At 49.6% G+C, this 26,902-nt stretch overlaps 1 protein-coding gene across 1 annotated transcript; it reads right to left on the reverse strand.

Moving 5' to 3' along the window:
- Positions 1 to 678: 678 nt before the first annotated feature.
- On the reverse strand, positions 679 to 19,592 carry Nr2e1 (nuclear receptor subfamily 2 group E member 1). Its single transcript, XM_051175633.1, has 9 exons — positions 19,281 to 19,592; positions 14,558 to 14,703; positions 11,289 to 11,376; positions 9,789 to 10,030; positions 8,497 to 8,643; positions 6,219 to 6,315; positions 5,677 to 5,826; positions 5,293 to 5,398; positions 679 to 915 (listed from the first exon to the last, which is right to left on the reverse strand). The coding sequence occupies exons 1-9, from the start codon at positions 19,303 to 19,305 to the stop codon at positions 753 to 755; spliced, it is 1,164 nt and encodes a 387-aa protein (XP_051031590.1). The 5' UTR covers positions 19,306 to 19,592; the 3' UTR covers positions 679 to 752.
- Between the last annotated feature and the right edge of the window lie 7,310 nt (positions 19,593 to 26,902).

Below are 26,902 nucleotides of genomic sequence, written 5' to 3' on the forward strand. Positions count from 1 at the left end.
CATCCTGCGGTCAAGGGTTCCACTTTATTTGGTTTTGCTGTTTGGATTCATCTTCTCGACATCTTCCAGCAGAGCTCTTGTGGTTTGAGATGCTATCCAACCCGAAGTCTTGGCGAGAAATTCCTTTTTGTCATCAGCTCCTTTGATGAGGTTGCCTGGCCTGTGGTGCTAAGAGAAAGAAGAACGGAAAAAAAAAAAAAAAAAAATGGGGGGGGGGATTACACAGCATAAACTACATTTCACTTACTTGGTTCTGAAGGCCACTTAATGAAGTATTATGATAGAAGGGAAACTTTTGATAATAATACTTTTGATTTAAGAACCTAAGCATTATTTTTGAAGTTAATGCTCCAACCCGACCGAGCTCCGACGGCTTCAGTATGATGGATGATACACAAAGCTATGGTTGATCAACTGACTTGTGCTAAAAAAGGGACAGAAAGTGGGACTTGGCTTGCAACTTTGAATGGTTCAGCCGGATCTTCCAGGCCAGGGGCCGAATGGCTGGCTCGGCCTGTGGTGGCCCCAGATCACCTATCCCAGAGCAGGGCGACGATGACAGTTATACCATCTGACTTTCCAGCCGTGGAGCAGTGGGTCATCGCTATGGTTGAATGCCCACTGGCATTTTTCCTGAAGGCAACTCATTCCCAGGATTCTCTTTCCAGGAGGGTTTGTTAGTTGAGGCTCTGTCCTGCGTGGTAGAAGTCTGTCCGCTACTGCCCCGTTTTGGAGCGTGGGCGCTGGGGACCTTAGATGTCACTGGATTTGTACATATCTGAAAGCAGTCTTGTAATCGGCACGTTGCCAATGGTTTTTTTGAAAAACACTTCTTCTATGGTGGATGGGCTAATTGAACGTAAAGCTGGTAAAAGCAACAGGAGTTTCCCAAACCGGCAGGGTTGAGTGGGGTATCTGCAACAGGAGAAGCCATGAAAGCAATGTCAGAGCCCCACAAGCACAGACTAACACCTTACACTTGGACCCACATCAGCCCCAAGGCAACGTGCTATAGACTGCTGCGGTAACCTCCCGGGCAGGTGCCTCTGCCCCTGCCTCATGGGGTAACGACTGGAATCCCTGAAAACGGGGAAGTCGCACACACATGCCTCTCTCCCTCTCAGTAGCGGCAAGGGGAGTACATTTTTACTTCTAGACAAATCAGCTTTAAGACACCTGACGCTAATTTTAAACCAGAGAACAAATGTAACATTATCACTGTGGGGGAGTGGCCATGGGGATAGATTATGAAGCTGGCACTGGAATTCACAGTTTTAAATTCTCAACGCTCTTGAACAGACCATTCCTCTCAAATAAAACGGCTTCTTTCTCTCAGCCGTTCTCCCGATTATTATTCAGGCATTATACTTTGTCACTCTCGGGAATAATTCCACCCTTATTACACTGCAAATTAAGACTAAGTCCTGTTGGGCGGCAGTGCTACCCAGCTTTCATGTCAATGAAATTGGCACATAATTAAAGATGGGAGAAATTGCTTAACAATTTCCTTACTTGATGCCCAACACACACTTGTACTCAGATGTACGTGTTCAGGCCTTCTGTCTTTGGATGCTGTACCCCACCTCTCCTCCAGCCAATGACTTGGAGTTGGGCATCCATACCCTCTGCAGGAAAGCAACCCTGCACCTAGAAAAAGCCACCCATGCGTGTGACTGTGCATTGTTCTACCTAGGCCACAGGTGCCAGAAACTGAGAGACACCAAATTCCTCCGCAGGAAGTTAACTGTGTTTAACTGCCCGATAGCCCCACTCTACAGAGAGAGCCTAGCAGAACAACTTCCATGTTTGTGTCTCAGCTCTGGATGAAGATCTACCCTGTTTGACTCCCACATAATCAAGTCTCATAGGAACTCTTGGACAGGGCACCAGGCGACACTTAATAAGGTGGGGTGGAAATGATGATGCTTATCTACAGTAAAAATAAAGAATGTTGGATGTGGCGATTCATACCTATAATCCTAGGACTCAGGAAGTTGAGACAGGAGGGTTGCCATGAGTTCAGAATTAGCTTGGACTACATAGTAATAGTGGATCCAGGCCAGCTTGGCGTATAGAATGAGACTCTCTCAAACAAACATCAAAAACAACCAGACAGAAACACCAGCCAATCACATTAACAGATAGAAAAGCAAAACACCTAAATGTCACCTCTTGTTCTCTGTGCTGAGTGATAAGCCAGACCTCCTTTAGCTTCAGCCACCCTCTCTCCAGTGGCTGTTTCCCTTCCCAGGACTGGACACAGAGCGCTCTGTAGGGCTCAGGGAGTGAGGAAAGCCTACACAGTCTCTACTGTGTCTGTCGCATCCAGCCAGCATGCTAAACCTTTCCCATGATGAGAAGCTGTTGTAGGAAATGACCTGTGCTGGAAAGGTTGGATTTGGGAGAGTCCAGAAACCACAGACAATTTAACCGCCTTGTGTGAGTTCTGGGATGAACTCGGGGTATTGTGCACTCGAGGCAATCAAGGACTTTGCCACTAAGCTGTACCCAAGCCCAAGAGTTAACTTCTGATTGTCTGCAAGTGGATTATCCACTCGTCTCTCCTACCTCTTTTATTCTCCAGTTGGGAAAGAACTGTTCACTCAGTCAACAAGAACGGCTTATTATTCGTGGAGTAGTGTGCCACCCGGGAACAATAACAACATGTTGTGTCAGTGTGTCTGACTGCTCAAGGTTATTCTGTAGTGGATTTAAGGGCGGCTCCACAAGATGAACTTATGCCCGGTGCTGTTTACTGGGGCTAAGAACCTGTGGCTGAGACTGAGTAGGTCACAGGCCTTAAGGGAGCACCTACTAGCATTATGCTGTGAATGGCACAGTGTCAAATGGCTTTGTAAATACTTATCTGTGTAGCCGTAGAGTAGGGTAGCTCCCACCCTCATCAGGGAGCCTGCTTTTTTCAGTATGTGATACTTAATGCAGAGACCCTCACAACTGATCACACTGTAGCAAGTCAGAGGCTGTGGAGCAGTCAAGCCACCAACAGGGCAGCTGTGACACACACACACACACACACACACACACACACACACACACACACACACCACACGCTCAGAGCTCAGTTTAGGTGTGGGGTGGAATGATAAAAAGTGGAGGTTTCGGGAGACCGCTCTGAAACTGCGTTCTAGACACACAGGCCCACTGAACACATGAACTCAGAGACTGGGCTGCACAAGCAAGACCTGCATCAATTCAAATCGATCGAAATTCCAGCATGAATGAGGAGGGGCTCATGAAGTCTCAGCCCTAGATGAAGAGGCTTTGGGAGGCAGTGAGCATCAGTTTCCTACAGGGATGCAGGCCCAGGTAGGTTGTCTATTGCTCTAGTAGATGGCCTTGGTACATGCAGGGAGCACCAATTGGACTCGGTGGGTTGGGCTTTTTTTTTTTTTTTTAAGTATACACAAAGTTGGGATGGAGATGTGGGTGGGGATGGGGATGAAATTCATAAGGAATAAAGATATATTTTTAATTATTTTGTAGGACATGTACTCCTGACTTTATCTATTAGCATGAATAATTAGAAATTTCTTCTTCGGTTCTAAATGTTTTGTGCCTGCCTATCACAGATTCATGAGCGTCAGCTCTAACATAGCACTGTGACATGCCAGTTCCTAGCCAGCTCCATATATCCTAGATGACTAGAGAAGTCAATTACAGGGCACTAACAGATGCATGTTAGCTTTTCAGCTCACTTTCACATTTTGTTTTTCCAGACCAGGACACACTTAGAGTGTCCACTGATTTGAAAGAGCTAAGACAAAAAGTAATAGTTATTTTGTCACATACCTGACTCTAGAGCATTAAGCTATAATTCCAGCTGATATGAGCTAGGGCATGACAAAGCAGACATCTGCCAGCCATTTCCAGAGTCTAGGGAGTAGGAAGAGATGCAGTGCCCTTACCATGTCTCCAAAATAGACTGTGGTCATCTGTCCTGGGATCCTCCCAGACCACCCTGTCAGCAGCTCCTGGAGTGCCAGGCCGTCTCAGAGCCCCCCTGTGCATCTCTGCACAGCTTCACAGACACCTCCAGCAGCCCACACACGCAGGAACTTCACCCACCCTTCCCTACTGAAACCCCTCCAGGGTGTAAGACCCTTCTCACGCCACCCCTGTCATTGGTCAGTCGTCCTGGACTGTTCTCACTCTTTCCCAATTAGAATTTATTTCTCCCACTTCCCGCCCGTCCTGTGTGAAGTGACGTTCCCGCCCGTCCTGGTCACACAAGAGCAAGTGCAGTCCCTTCTTCTTTCTGATGCTTTGCCCGGCCTGCCTGGACTTGGTGACTGCCTAGCAAAGGGCTGGCTGAGTCAGTAACTGGGTTCCATGTTCTCCATTTAGTGTTCTGAATGTTCTCCTGGCTCTGAGCGACAAAGTTTAGCTGTGGCACGCAGTCAGCTTTCGTGGGGGAAATGTGTCCAGAGTATACGTGGTTCCATTCTGTAACTTCGAGCTACAAAACTAAGTGCCTACAGTTTATATTCCATAGTTCAATGTGGGTTTTAAATTCCCCCACCATTGCAGTTTTGGGAAAGCATACTTACATGGCAATGCCATTCCAGTGACATTTTATAAACACAGAGCAGTTTTACTCATTCAGCATCCAAAGGGTGATTTATGACAGAAATAAGGAGCTCCTAACACCCATGGGTACTGCTGACTTGGGACTTCTCTGACCCCTCAGGCGAGGGGTGGCCTCTGTCCGTATAGTTAACTCCACCATGGTGTCTATGGCTAACTCTGAGGTAGGCGATGGAGACAGGGCTCCCTGGGTCCCTCTTGATTCTATTCCAACCTCAGGTCCATCACAGAAGCTAGAGAGGTCTCGTTACTCTTTTAAAAGCCCGCCTTGCTGCTTCTGTAAATAGAGTCAGATAGTCCACACTGGGGAACTTCACTTGAGCTCCTGCTTTGGAGTTTCTACCAAAATCCAGTGTCAGTCAGAAGACCCCAGACAGCCCAGCAGACAGCAGTCACCAAACCCAAACAACAGTCATGGCCAGCGTAAAGATGGCCCGGTGCTTCATGAACTTGGGGCTGGCCTCTGAAGAAGGACACCTGCCCAGGGATAGTCTGGTTCACCCTACTCACCTAATTCCATTTGCCCTTCCCGCCCTCCCCCCAGAGACAGGTGAGAACACGGATTCTGACTAAATTAACTGGCAGGATAATTAGCCAGGACGTCTGATCTGGCTTCTCACTGCCTGCTGGAGCATTCACAAAGGAGGCAATTTTCTAAAGTACGTGATCACAGCAAACAGCGGTCACCTGGTGTGGATGTAGCTGTTGAGAGTTAGCTGGGCTTCATCCTGAAGAGCTGCGATGGCCGCGGCGTTCCGGAAACTTCTCAGTTCAGAACCGCTGTGAGTGGGAACTAGAAATGAAGATCCACCGAGAAACCATGAGAGTCAGGAAAGGGAGGACTGGGGGCTCACAGGGTACCGGAAGTGGATGGCAACCTGGAAACCATGCAAGCCTGCACAGCTATGGAAGCCCAGGCCGAGCTCAGAGTACCAGCCCCATGGAAACGCCACTGCCCCCCCCCAGCCCTCCACAGGCCACTCTAGAGCTAAACATTCAAGTAGCTGACCTAAGGGTGTGGCAAAAGGAGACGGGGAAGGCACTGAGGTCTGTCTGTCTGTGTCTGCTTACCAGCTTTGAAAGTGACGATGCATTTCAGACAGGCAAATTCAGTGGCATCTAATCGGAGCTGTCTGAACCCAGCCACCGCCTCCCGCAAAGCCTGTATTTCAGATATGATCTTGTTCAGCTTCTGGGAGTCTGTGTTGTCGCTGTTCATGCCTAGAATTGAAAAATATGGGATAAATACTCTAATATAAAGAAGGCATTTTCATGTTTTAATATTGATTTTTGACAAAATTCTGCATATCAATATCTACTCAATTGTCACTCTGAGATATCTGATTCCATGTAAACTGGCTATATTGTATGAAAGTTAATATAAAATCTTCTCTTGGATGATAACAAACACAGTAATTTGCATTTAAATAACAATGCAAGCAGTCATGAATACAACAAAACAACATTATTTGCATTTAAATATAGATTTATAAATGACAGGTATACTCTATTGTTCAGTAGGAATTTGTTATTCTTTACATGTTGTTCTTTTTTCAGTAATGTATTTTTATGGTAATTTCTACAACAAAGTCATTAAATTGTGCAATTCTTACCAGATACAGCCAGTAGAGTGTTAGCATCAACCGGAATGGCCCATTGTGCTATTCCTAGAACAAACAGTTCTCTCCAAGCATCTTCCAAAAGCATCAGCTGTCATACAATAGATGTATAATATAATATAGTGTGTAATTTATAAATTTATAAACAATTTCCATATGTAAATTTCCTTTAAAGTGTTTTAAATGCCTGTCTTGGTTTAAAAAAAAAAAATCCAAATAATCTATTTCCCCCTTATTTCCCACATTTTCTCTTTCTGAAGCTGTGCCTATAGACACATACATTTCACACTCAGCCATTCCAGTTCCACAAAGTGCCCTTCCCTCAGGAAAGGTTTACCTCTCAGGTCCTTGCCATGCCCTTGCCTGGTCACCTAGAAACTTCTCTAGAGATCCAAAATCCATAAAATGCCACCAGCAACTGAGCAGGTGGTACCCTCTGCTGTAAAGCACTGGAGACTCTGACTAAGCTTGTAGGTCAGGGTCCCCATCTTCCTGGAGAGTTGAGGGGGCTGGGAGATGGGGGGGAGGGAGAGGGAGAGATCACTAATTCCCAAGAGGCATGAGGGAAAATCAGGGTGTAATTATGTTAATCGGGTTTTGCTGAGTTTACCTCATCTCCCAGCCTGATTTTTCTGCGACTCATAAGTGGACAGCATCAAGGTGCTTGTCATTTTCATCCTAATAAAATGTGCTATTGAATATTTAAAATGAAAATCTAGCTCCTTTTTCCAAATTAATATACTGGATTCCACTTCACTGTAGTTTGCTTATTGTTGAAGGGTTTCCAGCAAAAGGCTAAGTGGCAGACAGAAAGTGAATTTTATTTGGATTAGAGTCTACAAATTCTTGTTTTCAGGAAAAAAAACCCAGCAAATTTATACATATATATGCATGTGAGAGAGAGTGAGTGGGTGTATGTGCATACAGAGAGGGGAAGTGAGAGAGAGAGAGAGAGAGAGAGAGAGAGAGAGAGAGCACAGAAAAGATTAAAGGGCGTCCAGTAACTCTAGTCAAAGACATTGCCTATTACCTTGAAGACAGTTCTCTATGCTTAAAAAAATTTTCAAATCCGGCAATGCTGGCTGGCTTGTATGAGATAATTTACTTAGAAAAGCTAAGAATGATGAGGGTTTGCAACTAAATTCACAATTAGGCTAAAATGTATAATTTTTAAAATGCTTCATTTTTTTATTTCAAGCTAGGATCTCAATGTGTGTTTGTCCCCTGTAGGGAGCATCTGGAAGGATGCTCTTATGATTAGTTAGGGATGAAAAGACTCAAACCCTTTGCTTTTAGAACTCTGTGTGGAATGCATACTCTCTGAGCATATGACCACCACTATCCAAATAAGAAAAAGAAGCAAAAAATTGCTTATTAGGCTTTTGAAAAAAATCATTAATTTCTGTGAGTGTCCTTAGCAGCCAGTAGCCATGGCTTCTCTGTTTCTTCCTTCCTCTTAAGATTAAAAAAAAAAAAAAATACATTGACAAGGACAACTTTTAATATTCCTAGCAAGACATTTTATGAGGTTTTTTGATGCACATGGTTTTCTTACTTCTGAACATCATTTATAACTAAAGAATTGTATAAAATCACTTTTTGTTGTTGTTGCCATTTCCAAAAGGTCTAAAAGAGGAAAGAATTGAGGGATGTCACATGGTGTCAGCATACTCTCCTCACATGTGAGGTCCTGGATCCAATTCCCCAGCAGACCAACAAGACACTAGTCCACAAGACATTGAGCCTCTTGGGTCTTCATGGTGATTAGCCACTAGCCCAAGCTGTGCACATCACAGTGGAGAATACAAATAAAATCTCACATGTAAACCCACTTTTCCTCAGCTTGAATGTCGTAAGAAAGCATCATTTTATCAATAGTTTTCCTTGTAGCCCAGGCTGACTTCACACTCCAGGTTCCCCTGTCTCAGCCTCCTAAATACTAGGGTTACAGCTGTGCATCCTTCCTCATACCTGGCTTATCTCCAGATTTTTAAAATTTTGATGCTTCAACTAAACTTTAAAAAGAGATAATGTACTTCCATACATGGTTTACATACAGCACATACAGCTACCCTGAAACAACATGGTTACGTTTCTAACAAATGACTCATTGGTAGATATTTTGAACCCCTAAAATGATGTTGACAAAGATAAATGGTTTCCCCGGGCTCAGAAAGTACTCCTGCATTGCCTATACCTACAGGCGACGTCCAACCTACATCGCTTGCTTCCTTTACAGCCCCCCCCCCCCCCCGTGCGCCATTGGTCATACCTGGTCTTGCAGAGACAATGTGGAAAAGGCCGGCACACTCTTAGCCCACTTGATGCTCATAAAGAGAAGCCTGGCAGCCGATTCGCACACTGACTCAGTGGCCACTTCATAGAGATACATTGGGGTCCCATTCACTTCGTGGGGATACTGGGAGGAGGGAGAAAAAATGTACACATGAGGGGAACTTAGCTCCGCCCGAACAGCTGACATCGCAGCCATTGCAGCGCTCCGCTCTGGCCAAACAGGGTGGGGGTGAAGGGAATCTGAGCTCCGCTTAGGATTCATTCGCCTCCAAACATCTCTATTTACAGGCTCTAGGTAGGGATTGCTGTTTACTGAGGGAGGCACGTTTCTGCTCTTTGGGGGTTCCTGGCTATTCTGTCCCCTGTGGTAAACTTTCCTTGGACCAAACCAAGTCCCAGGCCTGGCTCCCAATTTAGACAAGAAGTGCTTGCATTTGTGTAAATAAAAATAGAAGTGAAAAAAGTATAAATTAATAGGCATCCCAAACACAAATATGCATATGAGTATTTTTAGAAAGGATTAGTATATTATGGAAATATTTCAATTAGACATCTTAATCATTCACAGAGCTTTCCCATTCATAACTGACAACATATTCATAACACTACTTTCCAGAGCTTATTATACACATCAAGGGTAAGAAAGCAATATTAAATATTGTGCCTGTGCATGTGCCCAGGTGTTTGGCTTCCCTGCAGTGTGAGTGGCAGCTGGCCTCCTCTGGAGGGGAAATCCTAGCTTCTCCTTCAGTGGGGGCCTTGGGAGGAATCAGCTCCAGGGCCTAGGTGGCAACCTTCCCAGGTACTTGAGGCTGTGCTCCTGCTGGTAGGGCCAATCCTCCTGGGGGGGTCAGCCCCCCTAAGAGTGATCTCTACATTTTTCTCTCTCACTGAAATCGTCCAAGATTATAGATCCCAGGCACCTTGGGAGGCCCCTTCCCCCAGGTGGAAATAACTATTGTTCTGTTCAGTTCTGGCTTCTGGAAGCGTCTAAGGCTGCACTCTGGGATTAGACACCAAATCTGACCAGTTCGGCCTTCCCTAAAGGTGAGGTTTCTGGCCTCCACCCAGTGTTCTCGGGAGTGCGCGTTTGTAGCGGCCTGGAGTGTGATCTAGTGTGCTCCTTCGACTCAACAAGGAGCAGGAGACTTGGGGCATCTGGGAATGACTCCACCGTGCCTGCCTCAGCTCAGAACAGAGTGGGTCTGCTCCCTCCCCCGCATTGCTCAAGGAACAGTTTCTTTGGATCCGGCAAAGCCACTGACTGACCTTGGGCGTGGGTTGAGCCAGGCTCACGAGGGCCTGCCGTTCAGGGGTGGCAGATACAGCGGCCAACTCCAGGCTGTGGGGTTCCAGCTGTGTGACCGCAGTGAAGAAAGCGGGAGCCGGCAGCGGCAGAGCTGCGGAGGGAAAGTGTGCATTGGCCCCGTTGTCTTCCTTGTGCCCACGGAAGTAGAGGGCCACCTGCTTGCGGATGGTCGATGTCCGAGGCCCCCGCTCGTGCTGCACAGCTATGGAGACAAACATGGACACGGACCAGGGATCAGAGGCGCAGTGACACCTGGATGCAGCCCACAAGGTCACCCAGGAGCGAGAGGACAGAGCGCTTAGGCACTTCCTCCCCCTCCCCCCCACACCGGCACGGGTGGGAAGCAGGCATCCTTTCCACCCAGGGACCCCAGGGAAACCAGCGACCCTACAGACCTCTGAAGGAACAAGCCACCCTCGCTCCCACCACCAAAGAAAGAGAACATCATACACAACCAGGTCCTCAGAGATGGACTCCCTCCACCTCCAAGTCTCCCCCACAACTGGCTTTGGCCTCCAAGGCCCCAAGAGAAAAGAACCCCAGCCCATGGATCCTGACTGATGGGACAAGGGAGAGCCATCTCCGAGTGAGTGTGTGAGTGTCTGAGTGTCGGGAGGAAGGCAAAGGAGATGTGACAATTACCACCAACAGTTTAAACAAACAACTTAATTCAGGGCAATCTTCCTCTGCAGTACAGAGCATGACAAGTTGTCAACACACAAGTTCAACAGGTTGGATGCTCCCTCCTGCTTCCAGAGCAGCAGGAGGGGACATTCCAGACAAGCTCTCTGCCTCAGAGGAACCACTACTCCAAGGCTCACTCTGCACCCCAGGCTTTCTCTCATCCATCTTTGCCTATGCCCTGGCTGCCCTTGCCAAGTCCTAACCCTGGGAGGAGCAGGGAGTGTAGCTTGGACCACTTTGTAGGCCCTGGAACTTCTCAAATTTGGGGCTCAGAGGAGTGGGATGTTGGCAGTACCCTAAAGGTATCTCCAACCTGCCTCTCCAACCCCCTTTCTCTCTCTTCTGGTCCACCCAGAAAGGGCCAACTCAACAGGCATAATGAATTTGCCAACGAAGACTTGAAATCTTGTCTCTGTACTTGGAGAGTTCCAGAAAGACTTAAGAGATTGTGAGATCTTAGGGAGGTTGCTAACGACTCCAAGGAGAGGTGTGAAACCGGGTTAGGACCCTAAGCTGCAAGTCCACACCACCTGGGTGTTAGATCCCTGCCTTAGTGAGTGTGGTTTGGGGATTCCCATGTGGGCGTGGGGCTTGTTCTGGGAATACAGGTCAGCTGGGGACTGCTGCCTGTGGGAGGGAGGCCAGTTCCCAGCATCTGGAGAGAAGGGTTCTGTGGGAGAGTGATTTACATGCATAGGAGGACCATCTATGTTCTGTACATATAATTTAGTTACTACTCAATCAACATTAGGAGAATAAAGGCATGCACTGATTACCATCTTTGTTCATGTTGACTTCCAAACACTTCTTCAGTCGACAAGCCCTGCACTGGTTTCTGTGTGTCTTGTCTACCGGGCATCCTCCCTGGAACAGATCGCAGGCAGTCAGAGACCCCAGAGCCCTTAGGTGGGCACTGGAACCCAGTCCTGGGGTGGGAGGCCCAGCGTGGGAACTTTGGCCAGCCACCTACCCAGGGCACAGGTCCAGACCTAGTGAAATGGGAGGTCCTCGGGCATTCGCAGGGCCAGGTAAGTAAGAGTTGGGACAAGAAGACCAGCCCTTGGCCTCAGGGAGGTGGCCAAAGAGAACGGTCCGTCCTGATTTTCCAGATCTTCCTGGGACTAGGAGAGGAAGCTAAAGAGGGAGGTACTCAATAGTCACCCACCTGAGAGTACAGACGTTGCTTTTCAGGACCTAAGACAGCAACCTGGCCCTCTGCTCCACAAGAAGCTGGCCTGCCGGTTGGTGCTGGCACTGCCTTTGCTATCCTTTGCCTTAATGGCCTTGAGTCTATTGTCATGTTCTGAGAGAGCCCATTGCTCTGAAAGATAAACCCGGACCACTTAGGCTTCACTGCCCCATGCCCTTTCCTTTGCTTTTTGTGGTTAAACCATCCTTACATAACCCTGAGGTCCTAAGGTCTAGCCTCAACCTAGGTCAATGGGCCCAGCCATTCCTGGAATATGAGCCATCAGCCAGGGTTTTTAGAAGGGCAAGGCCTGCAGAAACAGTATTGGGGCAGAACTGAAGGCCTGAGGGAAACTCAGGAAGGCACAGGAGACACTGCCTAACAAGAGGACTATATACAATTAGCAATTAGCAAGATAAAGGGTAAAAAAGACAGTTCTGCTTTACAAATATTTATCTGGCAGGGATAAGCAATCAGATGTCTAATGTGTTATCTGTGAGGAAAGGGGGAGTATGAAAGTATTAGTCACTGGGCAGGATAGCAAGCCAAAGCTGTTTCACAGAGAAACCCTGTCTGGAAAAAAGAAAGCATTTGGCTAGTGTGGTGGTGCATGCATACCTTTAACTGAAGCACTCAGGAGACAGATAGATCTTGGTGAGTTCCAGGTCAGCCTGGAACTCAGCCTATTAGCCTGTTGGAAGCAGCCTTGCACAACATTGAGCTGCACTCCCAGACAGTGGGCTTTGGGGACAGTGTTCCTGTCCTACAGCAAGGGAGACATGGAATTTACTGTGTAGTCTTACATATGTGATTCTTCCACCTGGCTATCACAGATGGCTCAGATAATTTTCTTTCAGTGTTTGTTTGTGTTGGATGGAGCCATGTGACACTCCTAGCCTTATACACAGGAAAAGATTTTTATTTTGCTTCACAGTTTTAAATATTCAAAAACACTGAAGTGGGAATGAGTAATTTCCTCCCTGAAATATCCATCAGATAAACGACATGTACAGCTTCACGCAACCTTCTTCACCAACTAAAAGCAGGTCGGCTTGGGGTAGGGATATAACCCACAGCTCATACCCAGTGTGGAGCCACACCCAACCAAACCAAAAGCAAGATATGTTCATTTGTTTAAAGTAACGGTAGATGGATGCTCATAATGACTTCTAAATGTCAGCATGGCTGTTAATAAGAAAGTGAAATGGTCTTTACTTAGTTTTAGAACAAGAGAAGGACATACATTTTTAGTTCCTGGAAGAAAGTTAGAGTGTATTTGGCCATCAGCAACATAGTTCACTGCTAAGAGTTTCAAATTATTTATTATTACATGTCGTTGAATGCCCAATTGGAATATCTTCCCCAGTATTTTAATAAACATGTAAAAACAAAATGTCTCAAGTGGGTTTTCAAATCATATCAAATGTATATAAGTATCTGGGGCTGGTGAGACAGAGCAAGGGCCTCGGGTTTGACTCCTTTATTTATTTTATTTTATTTGTCTGGGAAGGGACACGGGCCTGATGGATCTGCTTTCAGCCCTTTGCAAGCACTTCCAGACTGATAAAATTTGTCTCTGAGTTGACAGCCAACGCCTCAAAAAGCATAACATCTCAGAGTTCCCGATTCTGTCTGTTGCATACAAGTATAAGATAATGTGGCCTGGTTGGTGGCCCATAGCTGAGGTTGAGGCAAGAAGGTCAAGAGTTTCAAACCAGCCAAGGCCACAGACCAAGGCCCTCCTCAAACAACAACAACAATCTAAGTAGATACCTGTTCCAATCTGGTGTTCTAATGTGACATCGATGAGTTAGACCCTGAGAACCCATGCTAACCAGTCATAACCACCTATCAGAACTGACTAAGAGCAGGTGTTACAACAGAGAGAGAACTCACTGTAAATCACTAGCACCGATGACTATGTGAGTTGATATGAATCCTGTACACAGTCAGTGGGTGTTTACATTATCTGGTTGCCAGAGGATGCCTCTTGACTAAAAGGCACTCTTGGGCATCTTCCCAGAACGATGAGGCCTCTCCAAAAGATGAGCAAAGTGTGGGACCAGAAGGCTGATCTCCTGGGTTGCCATGAGCCACTGAACTGGGAATGGAGTCACAGGTGGCTCCTGCTCACTCTGTTGGAAGCTATAGCTGGGCTCAGCTCACTCCCTAACTGCCCTGTCTCTGAGCCTGTGCCAGACTGAACCAGTACTCCGTAATCTTGTAAGCAGAAAGGAGTCTGAGAACTTGATGGGGTCCTAACTTTCTCTGAGCACCCCCCCCTTCTTGCTCACGCGGAGCTTTCTGAGTCACTCATACCTGCCCACTTCCAGAGCAGCCCCACAGCTGCAGAGCTGAAGGGACCCAGCGGCTGGCAAGCACCATGGCTTTCAAGTAGCCAGCGTTTACTTTGGAGTCTTAGCTAAAGGTAGTCTTGGCCCTGGCTCCCAGGCACCATCCGTGGTTGCACACTGAGCTTGGCTGCTGCCAAGAATGGGACTGTGGAGGGTGGGCAGCCCAGTGGGGTCCTTTCTTCTGTTTGCTCCTTGTTCCTTCGTTTCTAAAGTTCCTTGAGTTTTCATGCCGGCAGGGCCTTACTCAGTGTCAAAATGTGACCAACCAAGGAATTAAAAAAAAAAAAAAAAAAGTGTAGGAAAGCGAGGGCTTTCTGACTCTCCCGTAAACTCATCCGCCTTCCTTAACCCTAAGTGGCATTTCCAGAGTCAAAGGGGTCACCCAAAGTCGAGGCAGGGAGGAGGGAAGAGGACCCAGGTCAGGGAATTCGGAGGAAGTCTTGGCAGAAATGGGATGGGTGGGGCGCCGAGGGGAGCCGGGCAGCTCAACCCTGGGGAGTACCTGGTTTCCAGACTTGCAGACATAGGTCCTATTCCTCCGGATGCTCCTCTTGAAGAACCCAGAGCAGCCATCGCAAGCGTAGACCCCATAGTGCTTCCCGGAGCTGCGGTCACCACACACTTTGCAGGGGATATCTAAAATGCGGCCTGAAACCGCAGGAAAGACAGTGTAGACGGGAAGGGGTGAGAGGGAGCGCAGGGAGTAGAAGGGGGGAAGGGGAGAGGGGGAGAGAGATGCTAAGCAATCTGACCTCTGAGGGGATTAGCATCGGAGCTGCGGTAAAAGCAAATAATGAAGAGATTTTATAGCCAAACTTTTTTTTTTTCTTGAGCAAGTGTCAGCTTCCTACAATGAGCGTTATTCATGCACCGCTACGTGTATTTGGGTCTCCTCTAATCGCCAAGACCCATTTTGGAATAAAAGATTACAGCAGGCCCGGGCAGCAGCTCAGCCCGCCGCTGCCTTTCTGCTCTGCTGAAAGTTTGGCCGACTCCCTCCTCCGCTCTTGCATTTAACAGAGAGAGAGAGAGAGAGAGAGAGAGAGAGAGAGAGAGAGAGAGAGAGAGAGAGAGAGAGAGAGAGAGAGAGAGAATGAGAGAGAGAGAATGAGAGAGAGAGAATGAGAGGAGAGGTTGTTAGTAAGCGCACAAGGAGACAAACTTGAAATGTAAAAGGGAAAAAAGAAGAAAATCAAACACTGCTGGAGCGGTGGATGGCAGCTGGAAGGCAATCGAGTTTTCTCTGAGCTGAGCCCGGAAGGCAATCGAGTTTTCTCTGAGCTGAGCCCGGCGCTTGTTATTATTAGGATTATTATTGTGATGCTAATCCCCAGATTATTAATGATAATAAGGGTAGTGGTAATTGCCCAACTTTCTCTTTACCTATGGAAAAATGCTCAGTACTTCACGTTTGAGAATTATTTCTTTTAGGAGAAAGTTGAGGGGGAGGGAAGTAATCAAGGGTCTAGGAGGAAGAGCTACCCAATTTGTGGCTTCGAGGTGGGGTAGCAGGGGGATAGTCACCTCTGCGTCCTCTCCTTCAAGTCCTTTCCCCCACCCCCTTTCCTGGGGAGTCTTTCTCTGCATTTTTTCTGCTGCATTTTGAGGAGGGAGGAGTGCTTTTGTTTTTTGGGTTTTGTTTGTTTGTTTTGTTTTTTGTTTTTTTGAATGACACCAGCTTTTCTGGACTTGCTACCCCACACACGAGAACTTTGCTTGGACTCTCTGAGTCTGGAGAAGCCTCGGCCCGGGAGGAGTGTTAGGTAGAGGAGAATGGAAAGGGGTGTGTGTGCGTGTTTTCTCTCAGGTTCTAGTCCAACAAGTGCCTGAAGCAATTTACCGACGTAGAAATTCTTCCGAAAACAAAGGGACTATTTGTAAAAAGTGTTAAAGTCATTAAAAAAAAAAACACCCTTAATGACAATTATCACCACCTGATTTTCCTTCCCACCGCTGCGGGCCAAAGGCGTTTCAGTCCGGGCCAGGCAGTTTCGGGCCTCGTGGGAGCTCGGCAGCCGCTCTGGGGAGGAGAGGCGCTGCCTGTGGAGCCTGGGAGGCGACGCTGGGTAGGAACTTACTCCCGGGTCGCGGGGCGCCTGGGCGGGCTTGCACGCGGGGCCCTGGCCTCAACCTCAGGTGGAGGGGGGAGAGTACGGGGGACCCGGCCGGCAGGGGGAGGTCGGTGAGGACCCGGCTCAGCCGGGGTAATTACAACCCTGCCGCAGCACCTGCCTATAGAGCCACCAGTGACCCGTCAAAAAGAGTAGCATGGGAATTCGGACGGCGACAAAGGCTGGCGGGGGGAGGCATTCGGCGTTGCGGCCACCGCTTCGGCGCTCCCTCTCCCGCAGGGCAGGAGCGGAGATTGTTGGGGGGGAGAGGGAGGGGTTGGAGAGAACCGAGTGTAGGTCTTGTCCTCCACCCCCTGGGGCCCGTCACCACTCCCCAAACAACGCGCGGTCGCGCCTGAACCTCGGTCACGAGCTCTGCTGCATTGCACTCAGTCTCGCTCTGGAAACAGTAGACGAGGACCTCACTTCTTCAACCGTTCTCCCTGGCGGCGAAACCCAGGCTCTCTGGGCCCAGCTACCCTCCTCTTCCCCGCGATGCCTAGGCAGCCCTTAGGGAGCAGTGGCAGGCCCTCCGGTCCAGGGTTCCCATCCAGCCTGGAGGCTAAAGTCATACGTATATTTCTGGAGGCGAGCGAATAGACCAGTGCCGGGTGGGTGACACTTAACTGGCTCAAGGGCCAGGATGCTCGGCTGTCACCGCTTGCGCTTGCTGGCCGGCCCTGTTTAAGGACTGACCAGGCAGAGGAGGAACTGGGGGGGGGGGGGATGCGCTGGGGCGGAACACGGAAGGGAGAGAAGCGAAAATTCCAGGGCATGGAGGGTCGACGCCTCAGACTTCGCCACCCAGCCACGTTAAGGTGACTTGGGGTCACGGACAAGCTGGCTGACTGCTGCAAAGCTCCTCTCTTTTAGCAAGCCGAGCGAGCTCAGACGTGAGTCAAGCCGAGTTTCCTGAGGCTGGAAAACGGTTCTTAACTTCCCTCCCCAGGGGGTCCCCTCGGGGCTTTTTGTGTGTCATAATTGCCTAAAGATATATGGCAGCTTCGATTACTGTAATTACCATCACAGGCTGTTGAAAGAAGTTAGTCTGGACTGCAAGGGTGACTGGCCAGGGTCTTGTTACCACCCAGGCGGGGATCCGGGTGACAACGCTGTGCTCTCCAGAAGATGAAGACCTCCCTGCCCCGCAGGGTCCAGACCCTCCCCGCTGCTCGCAGACCCCCTCACCGCCTAGGCCACTGGGCCGCAAGTTCCCTGCTGGCGGCAGCCACAGCCTGAGAACCTCCTCGATGAAGCGGCGCTTTTAGCAGGGACTTGCCGCCTTTCCCGGAGAGCCATCGCGACCTAAATGGAGGCTCGAGGCCTTCAAGGCCAAACTCGGACTTAGCAAGTCAGAAAACTCAGGTTTCCCTAGAAAATGCCCTCGCACATCATGTACGCACTGTGACCCCTGCCCCCCGCCCCCTCCCAGCCCCAGTCCGGAGAGTCTGCTGCGTCTGTCTAGTTTACTAGTTTACGAGCCGGGGTGCTGGGCTGGGAGCTGGGCTTCTCTCCTACTCCTCCCCACTTTTCACGTTCTCTGGAAGCTCCAAAACGGCAAAAGTATCAAAACTATCTTTACTGTCAGAGACACTGCCCCAGAGTGAACGTGCCAGGAGACCAGCCTAGGCCCTCCAACGTCAGTTTTTGCAATGAGATTTGTGATGCAACCGGAGTGGTCTCCTCCTCTGCTTCTCTTGGGAAAACACCTAGGAAAACATTTCGTGTGTGTGTGTGTGTGTGTGTGTGTGTGTGTGTGCCTGCATTACTTCTGGGAGATCCGAACAGCTAGGGCATGGATAGGCCAAGGCTAAGGGGAACCGCGGTCCTGTCACAGAGTGGTGGTACCCTGAAGCTATGGATTTGGTTCCTTCTCTTGGCCCTAGCTCTGAACACTTCCTTTCTTCTGTTTTGTTGACGTTCACTTTATTCTATTTTTTAAACTCAGCACTCAGACCAAAACAAATGCACAGAAAGAGGGAGGGAGGTGGAGGCTGGAATTGCTCCCATGCTAAGTGAGACTTCATCATCAGTCCTCAGGAGTAGCGAGGACTCTCCCAACTTTTCAAAGACTCGGGACAATGAGGGCAAGTGAAGGGGGAGGAGGCGGGAAGGAACTCACAGAGAGCGAGCGCCAAAAAATGCTATCGGAGAAAACAACACGGGTGGTTGGAGATCTCCGGGGTGTGGGCACTCTGCACAGACCCTAGAACTCACAGCCTCGGGCCTGCAGAAGGCGGGAACTGAAAAGCCGCGGGGAAATCGGAGCACCCTATAGGCACCTTCCCAACGCCGGATCAGGCCTAGGCAATCTCAGGTTCAGCCGATTCTGTGCTCGCAAATGCCCTAGCACAGCGGAGTAGATCTGCATTCCTGTCTCGGGAAGTCGGCAGAGATCAGCTGCAGCTGGCCGTTCCACCGGAGAGGAAGTTGGCGGAAGGGAAAGAGTGCCCCAGTGAGCAGGCCGCGGACTCCCGCCAGTGCTGGGCTCCTGCTCGGAAAGTCCCTGGGATTAGGGATTTGGTCCTTTCTTTGCTAGAGTAGCTCTCCATACTTTACATTCCCCAGTTATGACCTACGCGGATTTAGGATTAAGGAAAATGTGACTTTTAAATGGTTTTCTGCTTCCCAGTTTTGCAGGATTATTTGAAATAGCTAGAAATGGGGTGCAAAGCATTCCATTCAAAATCCGCTTTGCAGAGTTGTTTTGCGCTCTGGAGCTCCGAGTTCTGAGCGGCTGCGTTATTATGCGGCCGGCTGGAGATGCGGCCCAGTTCCCGCCCCCGGCTCACCCTTTCCCACCCTCAGCACCTGGCAGCTAAATAGAACCCACTCGCTGGACCGGTGGGCTGCAGCGGGTCGCGACTTTCCCCACACGCCAGGAGACGGGGGGAAGCTAGCATCCAGAAGCAACGAAATTGCTCTCTCGGTTTCACGAAAACGCTCCAACGCAACAGTCTGAGGGGAGCTAGGCCAACCGACTCACACGCCCGACAGAGTCCCACCCTGGGGCTCAAATTCACAGAGCTCGGGGAAGGACCTCCCCGGCCTCCCAGCCTGCCCTCCCCAGGCCACGCGCCGGGCCCCCCCCCAGGCTGCTGGAGAGGTACCCACTTGTTGATCCGGCGGGCTTGCTCATGCTGGCGGTCCCTGGGCGCAGCGGTTGGTGGGCACTGCTGGAGTCCCGGCCCACAGCACCCACGTCGCCGCCGGGCGCCGCCGCCGCTCTCCAGCCGCCCTCCAGCCTGCAAGGCTCCCGGGCGGGCGGGACAGGTGGCTATTGGTCGCGCGCCGCCCTGCTCTCCCGGCGCTCAGAATTCGTTCCACAGTGGAAATGGAAGCATCCTGAAGTTTCTTCCCGGCTCTAGCAAAACCTCAGCCGCTCGGGATGAGGCTTGATACGGACACAGGCTCGGACAGACAGATGGAGAGATGGACAGGCAGGCTGAAGGGGGAGGTCAGCACGACGGGACACTAAAGGACAGAGATGGAGACGCGGAGATGGTCTTCCTATGGAGCAAAGGGGGCAGGGTTCCTCTCCTTCCCCATTCCTGATACTCAGTTTCCAATCTCTCCCTCCACGCAGGCGTGCGGGGTGGGCAGATCTCTACAGACCGCTGCTCTTCTATCGGAAGACGAAAATCACAGCCTTGGTCTCAGACGCAGATGAGCTCCGCGCTGCCGATCCCGGGCGCCGACCGGGGAAACTAGATTGCTGGGAGATCCTCCAAGGGAAGAGGTGGCCAGGTCCGAGTTTCCGGGGACAGCCGCGCACTCAGCGGCGAAGGGTCCCCGAAGTTCATTACCCTGTGACTTTGTGCCTGTGGCTGCGGGCCGGGTCTCGGGTAATATCTCCAGAAGCGCTCTGACAGGCAGCCGCGGGGAGGGGAATAGGGCGTCCCTGGCCCACTTAGCTTTTCCCCCAACTCCTGGCGGGGTCTGACGTCAGCCATGTGCGGGGAGGAGATGGGAAGAGGGAGGGGGTTAAATGCTAATGATATTAATGAACCTCCAAGCGGCTTCCAAAGAAAATGCAGGCGCTCTGGGAGCTGACGAGTTAGAGTGTGAATACGCGAGTGCGGCTCCGTGCGTGCGTGATGGTGAGGACGGCGCCGCTCTTGCAATAAAAATGAATTTTTATATTTCACGGCAAGGGAGAAGGGGAGGGGTGACGGGGCTCTCTCAAAACGCGTCCCCCACCCCTCTCTCCAGAGTGCCAGACAGATAGATTCGTGGAAGAAATTGGGTGGCTGTGTCTATGTGTGATTGTGCGCGCCCGGACATGGTCATGTGAGTTAGTTCATTGTTGGTCCCGCGCCCCTTCTGTTGGGTAAAACTTGGATCTGGCCCGAGGTGAGTAATTTATTCCTTTTGCAACTATCTGTGGAAAGCCAGAGCTGAGGACGCGGACTTGGGGCCTGGGCTGGGTGGGGTCTTGCAGTCCCTCGGCCTTGGCGTGGCGGGTTTGGGCACGGCGGCGGCGGGGAGGCCTTCTCCAGCTTCTTGCAAGCAAAACTGGCCCACCCGGAGCTGGCGGAGTCCTCTTGCCTCCATTACGTGCACTGGAGCTACTGGGAAGCGAAGCCTTCCCTCCAGCAGTCGGTCCCCAGCGGGCAGCTCTGGCTTCTCCTTGCAGGCCTGGAGACGCCCGAGAGCTCCGCCACCTTCCTGCCCACCGGGATCGCCTATCCGGAATTCCAGAGCTCTCTGGCGTCCCGGTCGTGGCGCGGCGCGGGGACAGCGCGCGCCGAGGGAGCGGTGACCCCCGTTCTCTAAGAGATTAATTCTATTTAAGCTCCCTCAGCAGCTTGAACTTGTCGAACAAGAGCTTGCCAGCCTCTTCTCGGGGCGTGGGCCCGGCCAGGGATCAGAGGTCACGCCTCCAGCTCGGCCCAGAGTTGGGGGAGGGGAGCGGTGGTCAGCGGTCCTCAGGGTGCTGGCTCACCCTCGCTGCAACTCCCTACCCTCAGCGCCGCGGAGTGCTTCCAGTGCCTGCTGGTGTCCCCCGAGTGCCCGCCGGGCGCAGCAGGTCCAAGGCCCGGGTCCCAACCCACGAGGGCCGTGCCCTGAGGTCGCCGGCTGCAGCACGTGATCCCAACTTTCCCCGGCTACTGGAGCCCCCAGGCAAGGGACTCTGAGCACCACACACAGCAGCCGCCCCGCACGGGGCGCGGCCACCCCAACAACTGAGAGAGAGAGAGAGAGAGGCGGGTGACGGTTTCCCTTGCCACCTCTCCCCTGTGGTCTTACAAACCAGGACGAGTTTAGTAGGTACGTGGCAGGCGAGAAAATTACCTTCCCCACCCCGCCCCCGACACTTTGGGCTGCCAGCCAGTCCTGCTCTAACCCCAGCTTAAACTCGAACTCGGTACCCAGAGGAGAAAGGCATTTCCGGCTAGAGACAGGGTACCAGACTTCAGCTTTGGGTCCTCTGGTCTGGCTCTTGCCAGAAATCCAATAGTTGCTGCCGCCAAAACCACCATCGCGATGTGGTGGCAGAAGGGGGCGCTTGGTCAAGGACAAAGAGCTTCAAGTGGAACTAATTTGTCCCAGGCAAAGATGAGGGCAGATGGTGGTGTGGATGGACCTGGACCTGTCTTCAGGGAGAAATGTTAGGATGTGTGGGCGAGAAGAGAACGAGGGGTTTTCAGGTGCCCAGGCTGGGACCTGGTAGAAGGACACACGGCTCTCCTGGATTTCAAATGACCTCTCTTGCCTGAGATATGAGCCTGATGACTCAGTTGCAGACACCAAAACTTATGTGTGGGGAAATACCCCCAAGCTCTTCAAAACTGTCCCCCAACCAAAATTGGAATGTTCTTTCTCTAGGCACTAACTCTTAATCAAATTAGGTGCCAAGAAACCCACTGAACAGGCAAGGGTGCACACCCCACCCCCACCCCACACAGAGAACTATTCAATTCTGGCAAACACCATAGGGGCTACCCACCCTGCAGCATATGCATTCTGTGTTCTGGGCGTCCGACTGTAATTATCCCCGTGCTTTGCATAATTCACAATACAGTTCTGAAATCATAGTGATGACTTTCTGGCATGATTGGTTTGGTGATAAAGGCAGCAACTAGCTCCAGAATAGGCTGGCGGGCCTGAGCTTCAACCCCCAGATCGGCAGAGAAGCCTGGAGCTCAGAGGCTGCCTGGCCTCTGCTCACGCCAACCGGCTGAAGGCCACAGGGACCCTGGCTCTAAACTGTGGAAATCTGGAGCTAATTGGGACACAGCTCAAAGAACAGAATCTTTAGTAGAGCAAAGACTGACTTCATTTCCCATCCACTGGCCTCAACACGCTGCCCGCCCCATAGGAGGTGCTACAGGATGTGGCAAAGAAAGGAGTCATTGGCAGACTTCCCGAGGGGCCTGCTTCAGGCACTGCAAGGAAACCAGGAGATAGGAATCTGCCCCAGCTCACCTTGGACAAGCGACTAGACCTCTCTGGTCTCCAGATTGAAATTTATAAAAAGGATTGTGACTTTGTTCAACTTTCAGTCACAAAAATTTTCCGCTATGAGAGTCTTAAGGGAAACGATTGACAAAGGCAAGCACCGCCCATCCCAGAGACATCTTTAACAGGGACAAAGATAAGTTTACAGGTTGGCAAAGGGAAAAAGCCAAACCTAGATGTCCTCCAGGACCAGGTCCAAAGCTAGTCTCTCATTTCCTCTCTCAACCCTTTGTTTGGGAGACCAGGTCTTACTCACTAGGTAGCCCCTGCCAGTGTAGAACAGGCTGGCCTCACAGAGATCCGCCTGCCTCTGCCAGCCCTGCCCATACCCACTAGCGCTCTGGGCTCTGGTTCCTCCCTCCCTCCCTGTGAGTCTGTTGCCTTCAACCTAAGCAAAAGCTGGCAAGTCCAGCCAGACATATTATATCGCAAGAGAAACATAAGAGGGAGAATCCACCAGTCCACCAAATTCATCAGTGAGCTCCCACTATGTGCCACCTGGGGATGGAGGAGATTAATAGCCTGGGCCTTTTCTTATCAAAGAGACTATGGGGGCAGACACACCAAAAATAGTGTTGGTGGGCTGGGAGTGTGTGTGGCTCAATGGTTAAGAATACTTCCTCTTCCAGAGGACCTGGGTTTGAGTCCTTGCACGCACCTGGAAGCTCACAACCATCTGTAACTCCAGTCCTAGGAGATCTGACGCCCTCTTCTGGGCTCCATGGGCACCAGGCATGCATGCAGGCCAAACACCCATACGCCCAAAATGGTATTTTTAAACATGGTCTTTAGATTGAGGTAAATGTAGGAAATGCTGGGGAAGAAGTATACAAAAGTCCCCAGATCAGAGAGCAGCACCATGGGTCACACGAGGTCCGGGAAAGCTGCCCTAGGGTTCAGCACAGTCTCTGAATATACTTCCTCGCTCTTTCCTCCAATAGAGAGCCCTGTTCAGCCAGTTTAAAGCAGGTTCAATTCCTGCTAACTAGCAGGTGAGAGGAAGAGTCTGAGGCCTGGGGTGTGATGCTAGCTCTGATGCCATCCACTGGCCTTTCCCTAGGTGGTGCCATGTTCTCCCATCTCTCAGGCTTCTTAATGAAAAAGACCCACAGAGCACGGAAAGGCTGCTTCCCTAGCAAGCAGATCTGTTGAAGTTGGTGGGGGAACTCAGAGCCCTTTCTTTATTTCCTGGATGCTTGTTTGCAAGAAAGAGGAAGGTGTTTTTCATCATGTCTAAGTTGTACTGAGAGTCAGCCCCTGGCTGCGGCTTGCCCAGTAGTCATGGTGCAGCAGGTGTCCAGTAAGGTTTTGTTAAGTTGCAGGCTGAAAGACCTTTTGCCAGGCTCTTCACGCGTTGCTCGGCTGCAGACTCTACTAAGGAAAGAAACACTGAGGACAATCCAGAAAGCAACTCCAGCTCCTCCAGAGCACAATGAGCACTGAGTTGTGGACTTTTTCTCAACACAATCCAGAACAGTGCTGCTTAGGGCGCCCCGTTACTTTGCACTAATGGGAAGACATGTGTATCTGGCCTCTGTGACAGACCTGTTCTCTCAACAAATTCTGTCTCTGCATTTACACACACACACACATTACACACACACACTCACCACTTGGTGGAAGAAATTCAGTTCTAGTGTCAAAGAGATGTGGCAGCTGGGTCTCACTGCACCTTGCACTAACGATATTCAAATAGAATCAGCTGCAGCCAGGCTCACCGCAGTGGGACTTACAGAATGGGATACATAAGTGAACTTATTTGGTGGGAGTCCCAAAGCCACTACTATGAAACAGGCTTGGGTGAAAAGGTGTAGGAACAGGCTTAAGGTTTCCAAACCTCCTGAGGCTCAGCAGAGTTTGACTTCTGAGGCAAAAGTCCCAACTCCCTGGGAGGCTCCCTGGGAGGGAGAGATTGGCTACCCGTCCTTCTTCAACCTCTTCACTTTCTACAACTTACCCGTCAAGTTGGTTTTCTTGTACCTCAGACTCCAGGGGCACACAAGACAGAAAAGGACTGTGGTGCTCCTTCATTTCACTGATGAGGAGACTGGGAGGCTTCAAAAGACAAACCCTGTCCTTAGTCACTCATCTGAAAATATTAGACCACCCAAGAATCAGATCTCTTGATGTGTCTCAATACCCATTCCATAGCAGGAAGCCACCCCTCATCTCCCAGGAAGGCTTCTAGAAATTCCAATTAAAACAGCTTCACTCGGTTCCCACTGAAGCCCTGAGAATCAGGAGCAATCTCAAGCCGCTTCACACATGTCTTCAGATTTCTTCTCTATGGCACGTAGTTTGTTTTTGTCCTAAGGGAAATTAAGGTTGGGAGGTCTTTTTCTGTTATGTGGATGGACTGATGTAATCTACAAGAGAAAACACTGAAATGGGTATTCTGAAAAAGCCAATGATTAGGATAAGCAATTAATCACTAAATTTGATCAATGTAGATTAACAAACTGGGTCTCTTAGCTTAAAACAAAAACAAAACAAAACAAAAACCTCATTTAAGCACTAACAGAAACAACAGTTGTGTTAAAACTGGCAGCTTAGTTTAAATGTGGCTAACTCATTGGAGAATACTTACAGTCTTTAATAGCAATCTCAGTGAGACATCCAACACCCTAGTATGCTTTGTTTCCAAGAGATGCAGTTCACCCAGCACTCTGTTGTCCTCAGTAATTTCAGAATCCACATCACTTACAAAGATGCAGAGTGGCTATTTAAGGAAGTCTGCTTGGAAAAATCCACCCTCCAAAACAAAACAAACCTCCCTCTCTCCTCTCCCTCCCCCCAAACCCAAGTGCTTTGAGAGAGATGGAGTCAGCCTGTGGGATTCACAGGAGGTCCCCAAGTCAAACGCTGCAGCTGCGCTTTAAAAAAGGGTTGGCTAAACTACAGCCGTTAATAACATCTGTATCTAGGCAAGCCAAGATGATGATAGGGGTAATCAGATCTCATGCTTCAGGGCTTGCAAGGATTGCTTGCTGGGAGAACAGGATTTGGCCTTTCAGGTATGGGAGTTCACAACTCAAGAACTGGATTGCAAGACTTTCTTCTCTGTCTGGAAAATTTTACATGACCCACACGAAATCTGGGGTATGGGAAACAGTGACTTGAAGTCTAACATTTCTGTCAGATCAGAATACTAACCAATGAAATACTTTGAAACACCAGATTTCTTCACTCACACCTACCCTCACCACATGCAATTCATGTGTATCTCTGCAAGACAGGATACAAATGTTCAGGTGCCCCTTTCTTAAGGTTGAGGTTTTTGATGTTTTGATGTCTTTTAGTGCCTAGTGGATACCAAATAACTATGCAAAAGGATGGTGAAAGCAATGGAGGTACTTAAATTTACTCCCTGAATTTATGCCTAGTTACAGTAATGTAACTTAAATTTACTCCCTGAATTTATGCCTACTTAAAGTAATGTAACTTAAATTTACTCCCTGAATTTATGCCTAGTTACAGTAATGTAACTTGGCCAATTTTCTATACCTCACAGGCATTTCCAGTTGCTTTAGTTAAATAGTGGTTTGAATTATATGTCTATATGGGCTACACAAACAAGGAATTAATTCATTCCAAAGGCCCTCATCACTAAAGTAGTTTCTGCTGATGGATTGGCAATCAAAACCAGGGCCTAGCATCTTCTACCACTGAGCTAAACCCCAGTTCTATCATGAATTTTGAGTTGAGTATTTGAAAGAAGGAGAAAAAAATATACATAATAATCTTATTTTTTCCTTTTGATTTCTCTCTAGTATCTTCAAACTGCTTTGGTGCAGTTAGGCAACTTAAATTTAACCAGTTTTGAAAACAACCGTGGAAGTATGAGCAGGGTTTTATCACTCTGCGCAAGCATGCAGCTGTCAACCTGTATTGGAAGTCACGGACTGACAGCTGCCAGCGTTGCAGAGGTTTTTATTTATTTATTTATTTTCTTTTTCTTCCAGCAGAGAGCTTACACTCTCTTGGGCATGGAGGACATCCCTACTGCTGGTTCCTTCGCTTCTGCTAAGCAGTTCACTTTGGTTGCTCTCAAAGGGCTGTTCTGGAACATATGATTGCTAATGAGATGTTTAAATGATGCGCTGAAACAGGTTGGTTCCCCCCCCCCCCGCAGCGGGGATGGGGTGGGGTGGGGTGGGGTGGGCTGACTTGCAGCTGCTGGGTAGCAGACAACCACAGGAAATTTGTCAGGAGCTCAGAGCATCATCGTTAATAAGCATTATTCTGTTGTCTGGGATGTTTGTTTAAATAGTGTT

The sequence above is a fragment of the Phodopus roborovskii genome, unplaced genomic scaffold (genome assembly GCF_943737965.1).
Source record: "Phodopus roborovskii unplaced genomic scaffold, PHOROB, whole genome shotgun sequence".
Taxonomy (NCBI): domain Eukaryota; kingdom Metazoa; phylum Chordata; class Mammalia; order Rodentia; family Cricetidae; genus Phodopus; species Phodopus roborovskii.